The sequence below is a fragment of the Syngnathus leptorhynchus genome, chromosome 5, assembly GCF_054491065.1.
Source record: "Syngnathus leptorhynchus isolate UIUO chromosome 5, UIUO_Slep, whole genome shotgun sequence".
In the NCBI taxonomy this organism is placed as follows: Eukaryota; Metazoa; Chordata; class Actinopteri; order Syngnathiformes; family Syngnathidae; genus Syngnathus; species Syngnathus leptorhynchus.
In genome coordinates this window covers 13,592,331-13,606,585 of record NC_141199.1, presented here as the reverse complement: position 1 = coordinate 13,606,585, position 14,255 = coordinate 13,592,331, and the positions used below count along the sequence as shown (strand labels likewise).

Genomic DNA, 14,255 nt, shown 5'->3' with positions numbered 1-14,255 from the left:
GGAGAGTGGAGTGAAAAGAAAGATGTGAATGCGCAGAGAGATGCTTCTCGTAACCAAGGCCCACCTTGGGCGCGGCGAAACGCTTCGCTCCTCTTGTGTAGGTCGAGTGTGAGAGTGTTCGCGGCTAAGTGCTGGATTGTTTATGTCCCGCTGTTGGCTCTGGATGCACATGGAGAGATGCCAGGCAGACTGCTGTCTGATTACGCTCGCCTGGAGAGACGGCCATTGTGGCTGCCATTGCGCACACGCAAGCAATGCATGTATGTTGGGAACACAACATTTAGGCCCTGTGCTAATTCAAGTTGAGAAAAAAGCAGAGGTACTCACTTTCTGTTCTAAGAAGGACAAATAGTAGCTCTTAATTTCATCTTAAACACATTTAAAATGATTTAAAGAGCAATGAGTAACCCCAAAAAGTTTCCCCTCTGTGTTTAGAGTGAACAATTTTTTTTTTTTTTGTCAAATTAACAAACATATCTCATAATCCACATCAATAAAATAAATAAAGTCATCACTTTCCGTCACTTTCTGTAGACATAAAAAGCAGGATTAAAGAAGACGTATATGAATAATTTTGAAAAAAATGAGGCTGTGCTGAAATGATTTTGTTCTTTTAAATCTACACAGGCAATGTGCTGCCATCTACTGGTTGACAGTGGATTTACACACGATATGAGCAAGTAGAAAACAAATCTGCAAAATAGGGGGACCTCGAACCTGCCCTGGTTGAAAAAGTCAACAAGCCGATTCTGAAAAACAATAGAAAACAAAGCTATGTTTTAAAATGTCGGGGGTAAAATTAACAAAGTACCTAAAGCATCATCTAAACTTCAGTCACATGGTGTTTGGACTTTATTTCTTCCGACCACTGAGAAAATCAACAACAACGGAAAGTTTAACCAACTTGCGCTGTTGCCCTTTGTGAGTTGCGACAAACACACACACACACACGAGACAGTAGGTGACAGACACAATCACAGATGCTTGTTTGCCAGGCTCCCCTCACCTAGCAGCTTGTCTCTCTTGTTCGCCGTGCCAAATTGCAAACGCCAAAGATTTGCAAGCGACCAAACAGACAGTGGAGGCTAACGTGTGTGTGTGCGTCTTTGTGTGTGGCTGGCTGGTTGACGAATGTCTCCTGGAGGTGTTTTGTGGCCATTTGGGAGCGAAGGGGAGATCCTCTGACAAGCTCCAAAGGAGAACCGCCGCTGATTGATTACACCTCACTGACAAGCAATCCCAAAAAAAAAAAAATCACAGTGTCTGTTTGTTTGCGGCTCTCTCCTACCTCGGCTGGGTTTTTGCGAGGCAGCAGAAGGTGCAAAAATATACAAACGTACTGTGACTGACAAAAGTTGTGTTTGCTTAGTTGGCTGATGTCGAAAGTGAACGGGGCCAGATGTTGCACAATAGCCTACCGCAGTAGAACGTCACAGCTATTTTCTGTGTCAGGACAATTATAGGCCTGAGCGGCAAAATTATACATAATGGCCGCCGCTTAGTTCAAGCATATGTCTTATTATAGGACAGCGTGGAATATGTGCCGTGTACTGTATGTTCATTATCAAACAATAGAATGTCTCAACTTTTGCTGATATTTTTCCCATCCCGCTTCCTCGGTCATCTCCGCAGGGAGCCCCCGTGCCTCAGCCTCAGCCCTGCACTTCCCCTCTTCCTCAATCATCCAGCAGTCCAGCCCTTATTTCACCCACCCCACCATACGCTACCACCACCACCAGGACCCGCTTAAGGAGTTTGTCCAGTTTGTGTGCACCGACGGCACAGGACAGCCGAGCGCACAGGTAAGTGAAATAAGTAAGAAGGCTAGCAAAAACAAAGCAGAAATGTTGCATCGCACAAAATTATGCTACAACTACTTGTTTTTTTTTTTTTTTTAAATAACTTAATTTTGTGACAACATTTTGAGGATGAAAGATGTGAAAATGGGTGATTTTCTTTAACAGCATTACTTTTTCTATGAAACCACTGTGAATTGAAGACATACCCATTTTAAAGTGTGAGGGGGGGGGGGCGGTATGGAATGTTGCACAACTTCCACACAGATTTCCGCTGTGGCATAACCTCTCCAAGCAGCAATATTCAACAAACCTGACGTGAAAAAAAAAGAACAATTCACAATATTTCATAACAGAACAATTAATTGAAAGTCCGTATGACAAAAATTCGCAGCCCACTGTTTTGTTTCCCCGGCAACTACTGCATATTAGTGTTTTCGGTTGCAGGTCAGTTTGATAATAGGATCATTTTGGCAATGTTTTTAGCCCCCACGCCACCAAAAAAATAAGAAAATACATATGACGAGACGTTGCGAGGGGGAGATAAAAGAAGGCCGACTTTTTATTTCAACATCGGCCGTGTCCTTAAAGAGGATGCCAAGGCCGGTGTTGTGGTCAGAGCCACTGTGACCCCGCTGTGTCATGGGAGGATGCAGTAAATGTAGCTCATGCAAAAGAAAAAGATCAGGCTGAGTTAGCAGCAAACCCACAGAGGGTCAAATTTAACTTTGTTTAGAAGCGCTCCATAAAGAACCATGGAAACACTTGGAAAATTACAGTCGCATTCCAGCTGTCATTCTTCGTGAGGCGGCTGGGCTCCGAACAATGAGACGAAATCTCCCACAGGGAACGTCCTATTTTTTTTTCTTTTGTACTAAACACGCTGCAGGGGTTTCTGAAAGTTTGAGATTTATTTTCAAGGACCCCATCATAATAATAATAATCAATGTAAAGCAGATATCATCTGCACCCGTAAAAAAATATATATATAATTTTTATTTATTTATTTATTTATTATTTACATATATATATATATATATACACACACGCACACACATATATAAAATGCTTGGACTGTAGACTGTATACCACTACTGTAAACTTGGCCTTCATGTTTTGACCCCAAATGTGGTACCAAACAGGCACTTTCACATCTTGTGCACATTTTGCACTAATAGCTCAAATTGTACCACTACGCTATGACAACACTTTGTCTACTTCCTCCCTTGTGAAAAAAAAAATGTTCTACACCCTTTTCCTTTTCTTCCGTATTCCATTCTTTTTGGTCGTACTGTTTGATCATTTGACTGTCAGGTTGTGTGTGCCTGTGTATCTTTGTGCGTACTTGTGTGTGTGTGCGCTATTGCCGTCTATGGGTCGGCAGGTGCGTGTCGGTTGTCGCTTTGTGCCCGGCCGGCTCCCCTGTGTGATGTCGTTGGGGTTGGGGGTGGGTGCGTCCCGTCCTGCTCACCCTGTCTATATGGTCCATCTGCAGCCTAACGGAGGTGGCCAGAGCAAAATGCCGGGCTCCTTCCTGCTGCCCCCGCCACCCCCGGTGGCACGCCCCGTGCCCCTCCCCATGCCCGACTCTAAAAGCATCAGCACGCCCACCGACGGTGGACTCAGCTCACCCGCATCTCCGTGTAAGTCACTCCCGCTCCCCCTCCACAAATTCTCCCCTTTCGGCCCCAGACTCCTCGCAGAAATAACCTAGACCAGACCAAATTGTAGTTTCTTTGAGCGAGGCTACTTCATTTCACCTCACATCCCTCAATCGGCACGTAGCGCTCCCAGGTTTCACCACTGGATTTCGACATCAAATATCACGTGAATTACGTAGAAAATCACTACTCGTCTGACTTGAGCCGCTTCCATTAAGATGGGAAACTGCTCCAACTCTCAGCAGCCCCTGGAGTTAAACCATTTGAGGGAACCACAAAAGGTCCAAAAACTATTAGACGCCACGCCTTCGCCATACCAGAGGTCCTCTTTCCATCACTTCTCTATCCCCTTCCTCTCTCCCCCATGCCTCTGAGCTTCAGCTTCTCTTTCTCTCTGCTCGTGTCTTTGCGTTCATTCCCTCCCCGTCTTGTATTTGAGCTTCTCTCGCTCGCTCTCTAGTGGCAGTGTGGTCTCCCCCCCCCTTCTCGTCAGCTTTATTGGGTTGTGTAGTTTGTGGGGGGGAGGGGGCGAGCAGATCAGTCCCCTTGCACGTCGCTTCTGATTGACACAGTCCTTGCATGTCTGGCTCACCGAAGCAATACGTCCCTTTCTCTCATTGATTTTTATTTATTTTTTTTTGCTTTATTTGATATATTCTCAGTTCTTTCCCCCTTTGTTTCTCTCTTTTTTCCTTTGTAGGGGAACAAAATTAGGGCAGTTGGCGTGGACTCCAAAAAAAAAAAAAAGCAACATAAAAAGAAAACTAAAGACCATGGTGTCCCAATTTAGCACACCCCAATCAATCCCCCTCTCACACAGATCTCACAAGAAGTCAGAACAAGATGGAAATCAAATCGTATGGAGAACAACCCAAACACGATTGGTGAGGCTTAGTCGCACAAAGGGGGGAGCAAAGGGGAGAGGAGTGTCCAGGTGTTGCTTGGTTGCGCCCACACAGGTGCGCTGAAAGAGTCGGGCCATGGGAGAGGCACTCCAGGAGGGGGCGCCGGACGGAGCATCCGGGGCACCTTCTCATCCTTTTTTCGTTTGGACTTTCTCTCTCTCCTCCTGTCCTGTCATCCTCTCCCTCACCTTCCTCTCCTTCTCTGCTCTCTTTCTCTCCAATCGACACGTCACTCGATTATTTATTTATATTGACATATAAATAAATAGCACCCCTTTTCACCCTTTTTGTTTCTGACTCCGGTGTCACATTTGGGTTTTCCTTCCACCTCTAACTCTCAAAGATATTGCAACGGCCGTTCTAAACACACGCCCATCCATTATTTTATTTTTTTTTTCCCCAACGGCGCACTCACTGTCTGTCATTCCCTGTCACCGTTTTACCACCCCACCCGGCCATCCGCAGCCCCCCCCCCCCCACAACCTCCCTCGAGTCAGTTCCACTCGGCCACGCTGGAGTCCAGTGAACACAACTGCCCTAAATTTGATCCTGTGACATCAGCAACCCGGTATCACACGCTCCTGTTGGACCGACCGACCGGCCAAATGTAAACGGAGCATCGGTTGGCACCGGTGATTAATCCGATTCTTCTGCCGCCCGCCCTATTATTATGTCGACAGTAGGTCCTCAGTGGGCTTGTATGATTACGGGCCCAGGGGCTGCTGAGGATCATTAGTGACTTATTTGAAATAGCTTCCTCATGTTAGCACTCTTCATTACAGACTCGACATCCCCTGCGTAACCACAGATTACATGGCTAAGTGAAGGGAAATAACAATTAAGTTGCCCGCAACACGAACAAATCATCCGTATGACTAAGAGAGCGAGCTTCGCTCTCGCCGGCCCCTTACCGTCTTTTCCCGATCGACAACGATCCACTTGCCTTGCACTGAACTGACAAAATTGTTCAAATCCTTTCCGACGAGAGCGTCAAGCGTGAGCTCGGTGTGTATGTGTTTGTGTCAAAGCATGTACACACTTGTCTCTCTCTGTTTGTAGCATACTCCACGCCAGGCTCCGCAGCTCCCAACCGGTTTGTCGGCATCGGAACACGGGACAACTTTCTGAATATCCCCCAGCAGACTCAGGTACCCTTGTCAGCCTCCCTCATTCAACTAACACCCGGCCGTCCACCTCTGTCGCCTGCGTCTCGTCCATCACTCGCTTTGAGCATGCGCGCTGTGACCTTCGAAGGGACAAGCGGCCCCATTTGAGGATGTCATTAGTTGTGACCCCATTCAAAGGCTGAGACAATTGGATTGCTCGACACATTACTAACATCCTTCGAGGGAAGCCTGAGATGCTGAAAAAGTATCTTGCGCAAAATAGGGAAAGCATCTTTCATAAGTGGAAATGCCATTTATCCATTGCTGCCCCTCAAAATGCCCCCTCTCCCAAATTGTGTAATGTACTTTGTAAATCAGTATTCCATACTGTCTTTAGCACAAACATAATCGAATGTAAACACTGTCGTGATTTATGGCGTCAATTCCCATGTGTTCCTAATGATAGGCACACCTTGGCCACCAGGAGGCAGTATAATACAGCCCAACATAAGTTGCAATAGGAAGATTTACAATAATTAGGGGGGGGGGCAGAATTTTCAAAGGCAGCCAATGATCACAAGCGATTGCTCAAGGGCGCAGAATTAGGAAAGAGCTCCACCGCACATTCACAATCAGCATGACCCCCGTTTTTGAGTCCGCTACCTCTGCAGCGTGCGGCGTGGCGTGGCTGTTTTGAATTGGATCAAATTCTGTGTGATCCGTTCAAAGATCTAACTGAATGTTCTCATTTCACGAGCCTTTCATTGGCGTCTGCTTTGATGTTTATGCCTTCATGGCACTTTTGTGGACCGGAATGATTAGCTCAGACACGGTTGCTTGTTTGAATTGACATCATAGCTTTCCACATCCAAGACAGACGCCCGGCCGCCCGCCCGCAGGGGTGTATTATAACATACTCGATATTGGTCATCGCCCACCTACATTGATTCGTGTTGAAGGCCTCAAGTTTCAGTACCGGTTTGCAGTTTCTGTTCCTACGGTAGCTCCCCTGCCGTGAACGTAAGCAGCGCCAGTTAGTTAGAGCCCAAGCAGTGTTGATTTATCTCCACAAGGCCCGGCAGTGTGTATTAGAGCAGCGTGTGAGGCCGTTGGTGCACTACATTGTGGTTTTCGCCTTGGCTGCGCTCTACCATTGGGGCTACAGTGTCTTGGGCCTCCTCCATCACCAACACAACTTTTCTCATTAGGGGCTAACCGCACCTGCCTGCAGCCAACTCGACTTTGCCGTCCTCCCTATGCACACATGGAAGCAATCTGCCCCCCCCTCTCTCCTCCGCTCACCCGCCCCTCTCTCTACTTTCCCCTCCTGCTGCTCCCTCCTGTGTTTTCAGGCTCCCCACCTGCACCGCTCTTCCACAGATGTAGGCCTGGCACAGAGGGGACATTCAAACCCCGTCCAAATGTGTCTGAGCATGTATCGAACACACGCATGAACACGTAACCCCGTGCCAAAACTCTTGCCCCCTTCGCCCCACCCCCCTCCTGACGACGGCTTACATCTGTTTGAGAGATTTTATTATCCTCTACAATCACTTATTAAATATTAAATAAATAAATAGACCATAGCGTGGGGGGCCGGGGGGGTTACATGATGGAAAGTCAAGATTGTTTCGATTTATCTTTGTGCCACATGATTATGGTCACAATGATTAAGTGCAGAAATTCTAAATTTGTCATGCAGAGGAAAAACATCTGTAGGCTAGTTTTGTCGCACTAGTTTTTAAAAAAAGTATGTGTGAATTTACAGTACAACCTTAAATAAATAAATAAATGTTTTAGAATTAACGACAAATTAAAAATAAACACATTTAGCCTATAAATGAATAATTTATCAAGGGCTAGCTAAATAAATCTGCGTATATCCGAATCTTGTTATTCAGGCATTTTAATGGAGTCATAGCCAACCGACTGCTCGCTGGTGATTGGCTGACCACTAGTTGACAAAATGCTTCATTTGCGATGCAGCAGAGCCGACATTTTATCTCATATTTATTCCATGACCATTTCCGAGGACATCCACTTGTATGACTTTCTGTGACTCTTCCGGTCTCTCTGTATCTTCTTTGCAACATGCTGTCTGAAGCCTCTCTAAATGTCACTGTAGTGTCACAATTAGGACTGTAGCAAATCAAGAGTTACACTGGACCATTCATGAATCGAACATCTGTTGTGAATTTTGCCAAAAGGCTTCTCCATGGAGAACAACAGAGTGCTGAAACACAGAATAGTTTAACATTTGCATTCAAAAGAATGAAGGTCAATGAAATATGATTTACCTATAAAATCTCAAATGCATTTTAGTCTCATTCTGCAATTTTGCTCAAGCCAACTTTTGTTTTTTGGTACTGTCGTCCACCAACCCCTGAGTAGGCAAGGGAAAAAAGAAAAAAAAAGCGGTCTATAGAGCTCTCTAGTGGTGAGACGTGAGCGGTGCAGGGGAGCAATATGAAGAGGAGGGTGGCCAAAAAACAACCCAGGGACACAGAGCACGGGTGGGGGTTGGGGGGGGGGGGGGCAAGGGAGAGTTACTTGAAGCTCACTGCACTCCACAGTCACGTCCGAGCTGTCTGGTTGCCGCTGGCAACCAGACATGATGTCATAGGCTGTTGGGCCTGGGGTCACTCTCCTTTGCCAAGGATTACATGGGGAGGGTGATTACATGGAGAGGAAGAGAGTCGGGGGTTAATGCAAGTGGAAGCCAAGAGGAGGAATGGACTATAAAGAATCACAACTAGGAAAGAAGAGCGTGGATTGGTGAAACCTTGGAGGGGTTTAAACTCAACCATGCGGCAACGCACCGACCCGTTTTGCTGTGCTTTTCGGGTCGAGGCCTGTGGAATGTGAGCACAAGCGCGTCGGCTTGCGCCAAAACTTTCTCTCTGTGAGGAGTCGTCACCCCAGCGCTGTTTAATAACACCACTGACTTTTTATCAGTAGTCTGAAACTGGATCCATTTTTTATTACAAAACAAGAATTGCTGGCTTGCTATTTATAGCTATGGAGCAACCTAAGATGTTTTTAATGGGAAAAAAGATTTGAGTCAGCACTCTTGAAAACAGCTCATAATTAAATTGACATAACTTTTTTTTATTTTACTCTGTGTAGTACAGATGAGCCCTGCAAATATTATATCAATAAACAGGCATCAGATAGTGCCACCTGGTGGTCAAATTTTAGTGGCTTACAATTTCTTCAGCACAGATAGAAACGATTTTTTCAAATGAGCAGACATCAGAAAAAGTCCATATTTGGGATAATGGAAATAATTTTCAATTGAAGCATTATTTTGCCAAACTGGCACTGATTAAAAAAAAATGTTGTGTACAAATGAAATTAAAATTGACCCGATTTTCTGGATTGCATTATGTTTTTTGATTCACTTTTAAATCTATGTTGTACTGTGCAGCCACACACACACACACATTTCTGCTTCTGGGGCATCGTTTGAGTGTGCTTGAGTGTTGTGAAAGGCGCTATTTAGTTCTAAACTAATATTCTTATCATATTTCTTCTTTTACTCGTCTGTGGCAGCATCACAGCAAAGCAAAACACTACTCGTCACTCCTTTATGTGATAAATGATTCCATGTTTGATGGCATTTCTGTCGACATTTCTGGACATCTTTCAAAGTGAGATTTTTGATCCAATTTCAAATTGTACAACCTTGTAGCCTGTTCCAATTTGGAGACTCCACTGCAAATACTTGCTCTCCCATCTTATTTACTTTTGGATTTCCAGCACAGTCTAGGGATTTTTATTGTATAACAGCTTATCACTAAATTGTTGTCTTTTTCTCCTCCACAGTCCTGGTTCCTCTGACATGGTCTCGACGAATCAACAACTAAAATGGTGTCATGTAAATTGGGCGCGGGGGGGGGGGGGGGTGTAGATGATCAAGAGCAGACTGCGACACTAAAAAAAGGTTTCTCTTTGCCCACATTGTACAAAGTACGACTACGTGGCCCGCCAACATGGCCCCCACCCCATCCTACCCCACCTGGCCATTCCCATCCAGCCCAATTTGAACTGGAACGTTCAAATGTCCCCCACCCCCGTCGGAAATGCAAGAGGCCTCCATGAGATGGAATGGACAGACTCGCAATGCCAGGCAGAAGACGAGGAACTGTCGCATGCTCATCAAGGAAACGTTGGACAGGAAACACAATTATGGCAACCTGGCAATTGACCAATTTTTACATTTGTGATTTCTTTTTTTTTTTTTTTTTAATCACCTTTATTATTTTTTTCAATCATTTTTTGTCATCTCCACCATGAAACTCCATGCAATGGAGGTTAAAAAAAAAAAAAAAACAGTCAATGATCACCACCTAAATTACACACTCTGATTTCAAAAATCCCAGCGACTCCCACTTTGAAGACCCCCACTTGGCTTCAAGAGCAGACACGCAGCCACATCACTGCATGCTGACCCAGCCAGCACCCATGCTCTCTCACGCTCCTCATTCGCTCAGCCCTGAAGACCCATTGATTTGCGATTGGCCAATCCCAGTAACGCCATGTAATGGTGTGACATATATGCACTAAGTGGCTGGTCTTTTTTTTTGTTTACCTGTCCAAGTATCGGGGCACTTTTTTTTTTTTGGCGGGGAGGATAAGAAGCGTTAGCCAGTTGAAAGCATTTGAAAACACTAAAGGCTGCATGTGCTCTTTCATCCCCCTCACCTATGCACTATTAATTCTCATTTGGGATGAACAGAATTGCACACAGACGGTGGCCATGAGGGTGATGAGGGAGGCCAAGGAGGCACTACAGAGATGTGGCTGTGTATCCAGGTTTAGTTTAACCCCTCAAGTACACCACACACACAGACATACAGTCACACACACATTTTTACAACTATCTTCCCTAAAATAGTCTGTCACACAGCCACTCATTTTGTTATCAGAATAAGGGATGGGCACAATAAATCAATTTATTGTTTGTTAAAGGCATGGGTCAGAATGGAGTGAACTATGCACTGCAGTGACCAACCTTCTCACCATTAATTGTTCCGGAACAAAATAAAAAGAGCATAGCATGTTTTAATTTTTTTTTTAATAGTTTTTCCCCTATTACCATACTTTGGACTCATTTAAACTTATGACCCCTCCTTAAATACACACGTGTTCCTGACTGCATGTTCTCGCTAATGCAACATTTTAAAGCAATTAAAAACAAAAGAGTTAAAGACAAAGCAAAGAAATACAAAGAGGCAAAGTGTGCTTGCTTCAAGCTTCTGTGTTTCTGTGAAACCGACTCACAATTTAAAAAAAAAGACAATTAAAAAAATGCTTATTGAAACACCACAATTTTTAACCGAATCTTATAATTTCATCTAAAAAAAAATCTTCAAATGTGTGAGGGGTGGTCAATTCACGGAAAAGTAGTCATATGCCCATCCCTGTTCAAAATTAATTTTATTTTACAGGAAGATGCAAACACACAGCATGAGTTTCATATAATTAGCTTTCATATAGCTTGTAGTTCTTTTTTCTTATCTCCTCTTTTATTGGCAGATTTTGTTTTCTTTTTGGTTTTGTTCAACTTGGCTTGTTTTGCATGTCATAACACTTTCCGCCGTAGTTACGCTATAGCACGCTTTGGACCAGGCCCAAATTTCACTGAGTAGATGTCAACTAAACGGCTTCTCAAAATCTCTTGTGCGTAAGGACAGCACGGTAACACCAGCTCATCACACACGATCGCCTGCGTTGCTTCACATTATAGCCCAGTCAAAGGAATGCACACACACACACACACACACACACACATTTAACACCTATCATAAATAATAAAGGGAAACCTTTATTTATGATTCTCCAAAATATCCTTGTTCATGATTTTTCATTCATTTAAGATTTGTCCAAATTTGTTGCATGTAAATTGTCCCCATTATGAATGTGCATCATGACACAATTCACCATCAAAAGCCAATATCAAAAAATAACTGGACTGCCTTGAACTCGGTTCTGTTTTGCAGGGATAGTAAAAACCGAGACTTGGGTCTTGGCCTCTCGCGTAACATTAGTTCCTACTGCAGTATGTACTGAACATCTATCAAAACTATTAACACTTATATAAAAGTGCCTCTGCATTCCCTTCATGCAATTAGTATTCAACTTCATGTTCTTTGCTCATAGATTAAAAAAATAATAATTGGCCTTGACCAGGGTTTCCCAATTCAGCACAAGCCATCATGTTTTGCATTCAAATAGTCGAATAGTTTTAGAATCGGTTATTCCATCGATTAATCCAATATGAGTTTAGTTTGCATTGCACTCTTTTTAACGAATTGTTGTTTTTGTTATTGTTTAGTGATTAAAATAACATTAATTTTGACACCTAATTGTAATCAAGTGACTAATATTAAAGAACAAAGCAACAAACATGAGTCAAGAAATTGTATCCGTTTGACGATCATTAGCAGCAGCCTTTTAGTCTGACAATCTTTCTTAATTAAAAAAATAAAAAAAGTCCCATTCCATAATTTGGGAAACCCTGGCCTGGACACATCTTTATAGAGGGCCGCAAACGTATTTTGTAAAGACGGAAAGAGAGAGAGAGAACTTATATATTTATGATATACGTATGCTCCTTTTGAAATTTTTGCTACGCAAGCTGGTGGGCAGTCTAGTTATTTTCTGAAGCCTCCCTTCCCAGAATGCCCTTTTGGGTGACACCACCTGACCAACCCCAAAACGACACCACACACATGTGCGGCAGCGCAGCGTTCTAATACCTTAGATCAACATGTCAACAAATTTTGACTGTAGGATTGAAGAAGAATAAGAAAAAAAAAAAGTGTTGTTTTTTTTTTTTTTTTGGATGGAAAGTATTATTATTGAGAAATATGTGTCGATTGAGCCACGTGCAATGCATTGGTAGATCATTGTGTTTGTCTGTTAGAGATTTTTAAGAAAGCTACGAGAAAAGAGAAAAAAAATGTATTTGTCTCAAGTCCATAAGCTCCGGGACTCTAAACTTAGAGGGCCATGATTAAAAAAAAAAAAAAAAAAAAATAGTCTTTTAAGTCGGGGTTTTGTTTTTATTTCCTTTGTCTCTCTTTTATTTTTTTAAATGTTTCTGTGTAATCATTTGTTTATATAAAAAAAAAAAGGTGGGAGGGCTGAAGGAAAACAAATCGACACAACTTCTTTATCATCAAATGAAAACCGGTGCTCCTTAAACAATTCCATTTACAACTCTTATAAACAAATGGTCATGAACAAAAAAAAAAAAAATTTAAATTACTTCTCTTCTATCTCTCTCGCACTATTTGTACTCTTCTTCTATTGAGCGGGGTGTGGGGGGGTTCCTGATCCATAAAACAAAAGTCATGTCAAGAAACTCACCAGCAGAAAACCCCAAACATTGGCCTGAACCCAAAAACGAGAAGTGCTCCCGAGGACGTGGCTAAAAGTAGAACGCGGTCAAACGCCACAAGACCCTTTTTTATCCTCGGGCAGCAATGCGAGCCGCTAAACCCTGGAGGACCACCCCCCCCCCCTCGCCTCCCCCCCTCCCCTTCTGTAAATGACTCTTCTAGTGCTTGTGCTGTAGTGTATAGTTTCCCAGCAGTTAAAGGTTGTCCCTTAAAAGTGCCTTTTGTTCACAGACTCCATTTTGTAATCCAATCTTTTTGTTTTGTTTCATTAGCTGGTAATGCCCCGAGTGGCGCGCTCGAGCACAGCTGTAACTGTTATCGTTCCTCCCTTCCTTCTCTTTATATCTACATGCTGAAATCTACATACAGATATCAAACACGTCAATTAGTTGATTCTCAATTATTGATGGCAAAGAAAGCCATTGTTCTGCTGTTGCTTTTTTTTTTTTTTTTTTCTCCCTCGACCCCTCACGCCACCCCACTTTGTTTCTACTGTCTATTTTCTCTCGGGCACTCGAGTAGTATGTAACTGTGTCTGTCACTCTTGCTCACTGGCTCGCTTTCTTCCCGCTGAAGGCCGGGGCCCAAAAACAAATATTACTGAGAAACTTTTTTTTTTTTTTTTGTCTGAGCAGAATGCAGTTAGCTCACATGTTATTCTTGTCTGTATGCTTCACATTGTATCTCGCCATACCCATCACTTCTGCTTCTCCATTCAACAGCTAATGTACGTGAACAAATGACGCTGACGGGCTTTTGGGGGTGTCCTTGGGTGGGTTTTTAGGAAGGGGGTGAGCTAGTTCTGGGGATAGAGAAAGCTGATTGAATCGCTTCGGGATGTTGGAACAGGGGATGCGCGGACTAGGTTTAAGAGGTTACGCTTTTGTTTTGGTTATTTATTGTTTGGCTTTGTTTTACTTCCCCCTTTTTTTTTGTTTTCATAATTTGGATGATTATTTTTTATAATATTTGCTTATCAGGGTATGCTGTGTTTAAAAGCTCTTTGAGGACAGGAAGCCTTGGACTTCAAATGAAAGCTACAAGCACCTTATTGCCGGACTTATCCTGCATGAGGTTGAAGGAAAGGGGGTGGACTTGCATTTTCACAACCATTTTTCCACAAATGGAATCTCTGCTAAGTATTATTGGTAATGGCGGGTTTTACGCAGTAAAACTCTCAGCAGTATTAACTACTTCAAACACACCGCACGAGAGGTTGTGACCTCTCGTGGGGGTTCCCCGCTATTTGTCCCCTCTGCCTCACCTCATGTTGGACAGCTCCAGGTCTGTGTTCTCTTGTTTAGTTTGTTTTCTTAAGCGTGTATGGTTACTGGTGTACTAGGCAGTAGCCCCCCTCGCCGCCTTGACCCCCCCCCCCCCC

The 14,255-nt window shown here is 43.6% G+C and overlaps 1 protein-coding gene across 10 annotated transcripts in view; it reads left to right on the top strand.

The window, feature by feature from the left end:
• The window catches only part of LOC147057070 (nuclear factor 1 X-type-like), a 120,108-nt gene extending 107,285 nt beyond the window's left edge, over positions 1–12,823 (top strand). For 7 of the 10 annotated variants that reach the window (XM_085912882.1, XM_085912876.1, XM_085912880.1 and 4 more), the window contains 4 exons: positions 1,633–1,802; positions 3,292–3,439; positions 5,422–5,510; positions 9,294–12,823. In XM_085912882.1, coding sequence (XP_085769008.1) covers positions 1,633–1,802; positions 3,292–3,439; positions 5,422–5,510; positions 9,294–9,308 — 422 coding nt within the window. In that variant the 3' untranslated portion in view covers positions 9,309–12,823. The remainder of the gene's footprint in view (positions 1–1,632; positions 1,803–3,291; positions 3,440–5,421; positions 5,511–9,293) is intronic. The other 3 variants (XM_085912884.1, XM_085912881.1, XM_085912883.1) reach the window with 2 other exon arrangements.
• Positions 12,824–14,255: the final 1,432 nt, after the last annotated feature.